Below are 8,365 nucleotides of genomic sequence, written 5' to 3'. Positions count from 1 at the left end.
TCTCTAGATGTTCCACAGGCATCTCTAACTCAACATGCCCAAAACAGAACTCATTATCTTTCCCCTCTAATCCTTCCCTCTTCTGAACTCCCCTCTTACTATCAAGAGTATCATGATCCTCCTGGAGACTGAGGTTCGCAGTTTCAATGCCATCTTCAACTCCTCACTTGTGCTTTTGTAATTTTCATTTCCAGCTTCACAACTTCCCATATAAGTCCCCTTCTCTCCCAACTCCCAACCTGCCCAATCACCAATGTGGTATAAGTTCTCACAACTTCATCCCTGAAATATTGCACTAGCCTTCTGGTTGGTCTTCTCTGATCCATGTCTTTCTACACTTTAACCCATCCTTCCTTTAGCTGCCAAATTGATCTTCCTGAAGCACAAGTCTGACTATGTCACCCTTATGCTCAAAACCTTCCAGGGACTCCCTATTACCTTCAGCATCAAGTCTAAAATTCTGTTTGGCTTTTAGAACCCTTCCCAATCTGGATCCTTCTTACCTCTCCAGTCTTCCTACATTTTATTCACTTCCATGCAATCTACAGTCCAGCTATACTGACTTCTTTGCCATTCTTCCCATATGAAGTTCCCTCCACTGACTCCAAGCATTGTCACTCCCTGTCCCTTATGTTTGAGATGCTGTCCTTCTACGCCTCTGCTTCCTGGTTTCCCTGGCTTCCTTCAAGACCCAACTCAAATTCTACTTTCTGCAGCAGGGCCTTTCCAGTTGCCATTCTCTTAGTGTCTTCCCTCTGAAATTCCTTTCCTTTTACATCAAATATAGTTATTTATTTATTTTCTCTTCTATTAGTAGAATGTCAGCTCTTTGAGTACTCCTATAACATTTTTGACTTTGTGTCCTCAGTGCTTAGCACAGTAACTGACATGTAGTAGGTGCTTAATAAATGCTTTTTAACTCACTGATACAAGAACAGACTTCCTAACAATTAAAACTATCCAAGTTGCCTCATAAGGTAATGAGGTCCCCATTGTGGGGAGTATTCAAGCAAAGTCTGAATGATGAATTATTAGGCATTGTCATACAGGGCTTTGTGTCATACCTTCCCAACCCAGATTCTGAGATTCTGTAATTCTTCAACACTGAACCAATGGCACCAACCTCTACTCAGCTGAGCTCATGAATCTTGTGGAACAAACCAGGTCTCATTTACAAAACCACAAGGATAGATTTTGTTCTTTATATTGAAAGTCTGGAAATACTTGAAGGGTCTTCGATTTCATCAATTTATGGAACTCCTGGTATGGGAAATTCCTTCACTGACGCAATCACAATTCATCTATAAGCCCCAGAAAGTTTCTAAGAACACAAAGACTTGTGCTGTTACTTGTAAACAGCTAACAAGTTTCAGAGGTGGAATTTGAATCTAGGTTTCTCTGACTCAGACCCCTCCATCAAACTGCTCATTAGAACATTCCCCAAAAGGAAGATAAACTCGGAAATGTTAAGTTTCCTTCTAGGTGTGAAGATCCCAAATAGGGAGAAACTAGAGAGTGTATTGCCTTTAGGTTGGTATAAGCTCTGCTTAATTAAAGAAAAGAATACATTAAGTACCAAACTGTATAACTTTGCCCTGTCAACATTGAGGTTATTGACTAGTCTGACCTCTCTTTCCAGCAGTGTATGGAGGATGGATTGGAGAGGGGAGAGACTGGATGTATGGAAAACAATTTGGGGGCTGTTGCTATAATCCAGGCAAGAGGTGATGAAAGTCTGAAGGATGGCAAGAGGTAATGAGGTATCTTTATGGGTAGAGAGGAAGGGATGGATTTGAGAGATGTTGTGGAAATAGAATCCATAGAAAGTGGCAACTGATCTGGTGGAGATGGGGATGATGGAGACAAAATTGTCAAGGATGATTCTAAGTGAATGAGAAGATGGGAATGACATCAGAAGCAGAGAAGTTTTAGGAGGTGCAGGTGTAGGTTGGGAAGATGGTGAGTTCCATTTTGGGCATAACTAGACTTGAGATACTTGTAGTACATTCAAGTGAAGATGCCAGCAGGTACTTGGCAGTGCAGGACTGGAATTCTAGTGAGAGAATAGAATATAAAGACAGCTGTCTATAAATTTGAAAGTCATCTACATAGAGGTAAATGAACCCATAGGAGTTGATAAAAGTGTGTTTTGTCCAATGTAAGATCAGAATTTGTTAATGAACTGGCAAATAAAAAAGCAGTCAGACTAGTAGGAGGAGAGAACCAAGAGAAACCAAGGGAGAAGTGAACATCCAGGACCAGGGAGGTGTCCAACATTATTAAAAGTGGCCGAGAAGACAACTTAAGAGAAGGATATCTTAACAGTTAAGAGATCAATGGTAACCTTTGAGTAAGCAGTTTTATTAGAATGATGAGAAACAAGTCACACCACAAGGGATTTAGGAGTGGATTATGAGTAAACAGAGGCAGGAAAGAAGGAACAGGTATGGTCCTAAAATTGTAGCCCAGGAAGGAGTTTCCCTCCCACACATTGAGTTCTCAGTGGTAACAACAAAAGTTTCCAGTTAAACAGGTTACCTGAGCTATACCTATGCATATCCTGCATGCTTAGTTAGTGTTAAGCTGGTTATAACGTCATTACCACCACTAAAACATAATTCCACCCAGGTTTACCAGAATGTGGTTTGGGGTTAAAAAGCAAAACAAAACAAATTTCACCCTAGTTTTTATGGACAGACACTGCACAACTCCTAAGGAAAAAAGAAAACAAGCCAGGCACTGTGCTATGCACTTTTTTTGCAAATACTATCTTATTTGATCTTCACAACAAACCTGAGAGGGAGATGCTGTTGAGGAAACTGAAGCAAACAAGTTCAGTGATTTCCCTAAAGTCACACAACTAATAAGTATCTGAGGCAGGATTTGAATTCAAGACTCCCTGACTTTCAGGCCCGGCACTTTCTCTATTCATTGTGTCACTGCCTGAGGGAATGCATTCCACTGATGTTTCTCAGTAATGACTTGTCCTGGAGTTTGACCCAGAAAGCAGTTAAGGAAGAAAACAATGACATTTGGGGGGGGGGTGTCAGAGGTGAGGTTTGCTCCCTGTACCCTGAGTTACTAGCACCTCAGTTTGCTTCCTTCTTCTCTTCAAGGTCAAAGAGGCACACCCACCTTCGAAAGAACAATGCATTGTGTGCCCTTGTGGGCGTTCTTGTGGCTTTGCCATCATCTCTACTACAGCCAAGCGGTGCCCATCCGGAAAGTCCAAGATGACACAAAAACCCTCACCAAGACCATCATCACCAGAATCAATGACATCTCACACACGGTAGGGGGAGTGCATCCATGTGCAACATGACTCTGGGTGGGATCTAGATTAAATGCCCTTCCTAGTGACCTAGAACCCATGACTGCCTCATTCTTTGTCTCTAGTTTTCTTCAGTATGAATGTTAACCATCCCCACTATCTACCACTCCTGTGCTTGGTTCTGGTTATAAAACAGGTGAAATGAAACCTAACTTTGTCACATGTTTGCAAGAGCAGTCACTTTAAGAGAGTAATAGAAGGGGGCAGCTAGGTGGCGCAGTGGATAAAACACTGGCCCTGGATTCAGGAGGACCTGAGTTCAAATCCAGCCTCAGACACTTGACACTTACTAGCTGTGTGACCCTGGGCAAGTCACTTAACCCTCATTGCCCTGCCCCCACCCCAAAAAAAAGAGTAATAGAAAAAAAGAGAGAGAGAGAGAGAGAGAGAGAGAGTAATAAACTCAATGGCACCACTCACCAACATTAGCCAAGCTTAGTTCTAATTTACCATCAAGGAAATCAAGACTCAAGGCGGTTGACTTAGGGACGCTAGAACATTCTCTGTGGTCTGTAGCAAGTGTAGCTAGCCTGTAGAATTTGAGGCAATCATAGTGCACCATCTTTGATCCTCTCTTGCTAGGTGGTATAGTGGAAACTGCAGTAGCCATGGAGTCAGCAGATCTCGGTTTAAATCCATATGAGTGGCAAAGCAGAGTAGCTCTGGAGAGTTGAGTTACCTCAGCACCTTTCCTTGTGTGTCTGTGTTTGTATATCTCAGTGTTGAATGTGTCCCTGGTTGGAGATTACAGCAGTGGGTTGTATTGATACTGATAATGGAGTATTAAGTCACATCATACATCCTACAACCCGGGCAAGGAGAATACCATGTCACAAGGTCAGGGATGGCTATGGTCCTAAATCTCACCTTCAGAGCCCTTCCCTAATTCTCTTGGGTGTACTTACGATAGAGTAATCCTGTAAGATGAATGGTAAGAACAGCATGCTATGGAAACTATCCTTCCTTCCCCACAATGCTAGAGGGCCTAATGGAGGTCACACTCTTGCTGGGTGAGCAGCTGCAGGAACGACAGGGGGTGGTTGTTAGCTTGTGACACAGCAGGAGCGCCCCATACAAAGTAACTGTGGCACCAGAGCCTTGGGCTACAGAAGCATGGCTGCTGCCCCAGCCACTATTGTTCACCTGCCCATGTTCCTGGGGCCACCAGAGCAAACACTGACATTTCTAAGTCCTTATGAACTAGATCTTAAGACCCAGCCCTGGTTCTTCTCCACAAAATTGGCAATGGTAGCTTGTGCTGAGGGCAATATAGAGGGAGGAGATAGCCCCCAAATGGGCAGTTCCTCCTGCTAGGAAGCTACTAGCAATTGAAGGCAGGGTTCCTAGCTATTATGGGGCAGCCCCATTATAATGAGATGTAGTGCCAGATGTACTGGGGGCTGCTTATTTTTAGAATATATCATCCATTCTAACAACTGAGAGGCATCTTGGGCTGGGAGGAAATAGTACTGCTAGAAGAAAGAGCCAAAACAAGGACTGGACAGACTACTTAGCTGGGCATCCTATGTGTGGAGATAGCTATCTTGATGGATATGAAATAAATGACCAAATAGAAGGCAGGATGAAGGGTGCTGGTTCAGAGCCAAAAAGCTACGTCAAGGCAACAAAAGCTGAATGTTAAGTAATTGTAATGAATGGCCCATCTTGGCTCCAGAGAAAAGATGAGCAAATGATCCTGTCTACTCTTCCTTAAGAAGTGGGGTACTATGGATACAGAATGTTTTATATACTGTCAGACAAGAGTACTGCGTTGGATGATTTTATGCCATTGTTTTTTGCAGTTGTTGTTGGAAGAGAGGACACATTATGGATGGGAATAGGGTATGAGTGGAAATCACTATAAAACAAAAACAAAAGATAATCAGTGTACATTTTGTGTTGCTTGACTATTCGTATTTCTTTTTTTTTCCAGTGGAGTAGATGAGAGAGAGAAAATAAATTCTTGTTAATTGAAAAGATTTCTTTTTAAAAGAAAAAGTCATCAATGAAACTTGTTAAATGATATATTTTAAGTTTTTTTAATTTAAAAGCATTTTCCCCTCCTACTTTCCCCTGCATTAGAAAGAGAGAAAGAGGAAAAAAAAGAAAAACAAAGCCTTTATAACAAATATACACAACCTAGCAAAACAAATTGCCATATTGGCCATGTCCAAAAGCATATATCTTCAATCTGCATTTTGAATACAAAATCTCTTTATCAGGAGATAGGCAACATTCTTTATCTGAATTATGGTTGATCATTCCATTTATCACATATACAAAATCATGAGTATGGCTAAAGAGTTGAGCCCACATATGGGGGTGAAGAATCAGTCAGAGCCCAAGAGTCCCCTAAAGGGTGGCAGCACCAAACTAGACACCACCTGTGCTTCCACTGTGATGCCCCAAGTCGCTAGCCTTGGCAGAGTCAGTGAATCCAGACAACTATAGAAAAGTGCTTTTAGAAAGGCAGAAAATTCCACAGAAGAAGAAATAGAAATCAGCTGGAGACCCCAGAATGTCCCAGTTCAACCAGATAAGGCTCTGAAGGGCTGGTGGGCCCAGTTTATGTGGCCATTTGTCTGACACCAAGCAACTGAAGTGAGGAAGTCTGCCAACTGAAGGGAAATAAGTGGTGGAGGCAGGGCAGTCTTCTCTGATTTTTCTTGAGGGAGTCTTGACCTCAGTCCAGGGACTAGGTCAGAAATGTTGATTGGCACAGGTTCTAGTTGATTAAGAAATTGGATCACGAGCAGCTTAGCCAAGCAGTGGGGGATGCAACTCCAGAAGAAGGCATCACCTTCCAAGGAGAGAATGAAGGGAAGAGGAGAGGACAAAGCTTAGGATGGAATATTGTTCATACAATGAGGAAAGCTAAACCAATGATCTCACTCCTCCTCTAAGGCTGCCTGTATGGTTGGGGGGGAGGGCAAGAGAACCAGTTAAGACCTACAGAGCAGTGCAGTTCTGGTTAGTGATTCCCTGAATGGTTTTCTCTGCGTGTCTATATTTGTGTTTCCCTGTGTTGTAAGTGTCCTGGGGAGAGAACAGCGGTGGGCTGAATTAGAAGCTTCTAGAAATCTCAGAGTAGAGCATACACTGAAGGGCTTGGGCAGTGACGGCCTTGTGTCTTTGGCATCCCCTCCTAAGCATTCAGATGTGTGCTTATACCAGAACTTCTGGCCATTTGCAGTCAGAGATCACAGGACTGTGACAGGGGAAGTCCTCAGTGCTTCTCAGAGCAGAACATCCCAAGGCTACCTATTTCAGAAAATCCAGTTCAAACCAATAAGAAATTACTAAGCACTTGTTGGGTTCTTCGTACTGCAGGTAGTGCTGTGAGAGGGATAAGACTTAAACTGGGCCTTGAAGAAGGACGAGGAATGGGAAGAAGGGGGATCAAAGAGTAAGGGTAGTCCAGATGAAGCAGCACAGAGTATCGGGAAATAGCCATGCAATACTTAGGAAATTTGACTGGATCAAAGGTGCATGTTGAAGTCTAGTGGATTATAGTGCTTAGAGCTGAAAGAGATCTTAAAAATTAACCAGTCCAACCTCCCCCTCCCCATTTTTCAGATCAGGAAACTGAGGTTAAATGACTTATAATACAAAAGATCACACAGGGAGAAAGCAGCAAGGTCAAGTCCTCTGACTTCAAATCTAGTGTTCTCCGTACAATAGTATGCTGCCTCTATGGAAAATTAAGATTAAGTTGATAAAGTGCAGGCTAGCTAAAGAGAAGGCAACTAGGTGGCACAGTGGATAAAGCATCCAGCCTGGAGTCAGGAAGACTGAGTTCAAATCCAGCTTCAGACACTTACCAGCTGTGTGCCCCTGGGCAAGTCCACTTAACCCCATTTTTCTCAGTTTCTTTGCCTGTAAAATGAGCTGGAGAAGGAAATGGCAAACCACTCCAGCATCTTTACCAAGAAAACCTTAAATGACTGAAACAGCCTAATGAACAAAAGCAAAAAAGGGCCTTGAAAAATAGCACAGAAAAAAAAAAAAGAAAGAAAAATAGCTTAGGGTAGAAGGGAAGGGCAGCAGGAGAGAGAAAATGTCAATGCTTGATAACTGAAAAAAAATAGTCATAGGGATTTCAACTTAATAATGGGCAATAGGGAGCCATTGTTGGCTTTTGAACAGGGAAGTGATGAAAACAAAATTTCAAGAAGTCTGGCAACAGTATCCAGAATGGATTGAAGAAGGTGAGAGGTTGCAGGCAGAGAAACCAGGTAGGAGGCTGTTGTAGTATTTCAGCTAGGTGGTGATGAGAACCTGGATTGGGTTAGTAGAAACTGAGAAGGACGGAGGAATCTAAGAAAATTCACAGACACTCACTGACACACACACTCCCCCAAACTATTAAGAAATTTTAATAATTAAAGCCCAGAGAGAGAAAGGAAATTGACTCAATGACTGTGCTTGACTCTCTCCCTCTTCCTTTCACACAGTACTCAATCTCTGCCAAACAGAGGGTAACTGGCTTGGACTTCATCCCAGGACTTCATCCCTTCCAAAGTTTGTCAGACATGGACCAGACTTTGGCCATCTACCAGCAGATCCTCTCCAATCTGTCTTCCAGAAACATGGTACAAATATCCAATGACCTTGAGAACCTCAGGGACCTTCTCCATTTGCTGGGTTCCTTAAAGAGCTGTCCCTTCGATGAAGCTGAAGGTCTGAGTGCATTGGGGAATTTGGAAGGTGTCATGGAAGCCTCGCTGTACTCCACCGAGGTGGTGACCCTGACCCGACTTCAGAAGTCCTTATACAGCATGCTCCAACAGCTGGATCTCATCCATGGTTGCTGAAGCCAAAAAAAGGTTTCTCTCCCCTGGTTCATGAAAACCCTAGAGTAGAAAAGTTCTTTAGGTTTCTTCAGCAAATCTAGGCTTTTGACTATACCCTTTACCTAGGATTTGAGATGGAACCTTCTCAATCCTCCTAATAATAATCCTCCAGGGCAAAATGCATTGTCATATACAGCTGGAGACCAAAGATCTACGCACATGCCAAAATTGGGCTTACGTA

The 8,365-nt window shown here is 42.9% G+C and overlaps 1 protein-coding gene across 1 annotated transcript; it reads left to right on the top strand.

The window, feature by feature from the left end:
• The first annotated feature begins 3,121 nt into the window (after window positions 1-3,121).
• On the top strand, window positions 3,122-8,145 carry LOC122727665 (leptin). The gene is made up of 2 exons (XM_043965343.1): window positions 3,122-3,292; window positions 7,786-8,145. Exons 1-2 carry the CDS (start codon window positions 3,149-3,151, stop codon window positions 8,143-8,145), a joined length of 504 nt encoding a protein of 167 aa, XP_043821278.1. The 5' UTR covers window positions 3,122-3,148.
• Window positions 8,146-8,365: the final 220 nt, after the last annotated feature.

The sequence above is a fragment of the Dromiciops gliroides genome, chromosome 5 (assembly GCF_019393635.1).
Source record: "Dromiciops gliroides isolate mDroGli1 chromosome 5, mDroGli1.pri, whole genome shotgun sequence".
NCBI lineage: Eukaryota > Metazoa > Chordata > Mammalia > Microbiotheria > Microbiotheriidae > Dromiciops > Dromiciops gliroides.
This window is presented reverse-complemented; position numbering and strand designations above follow the sequence as displayed.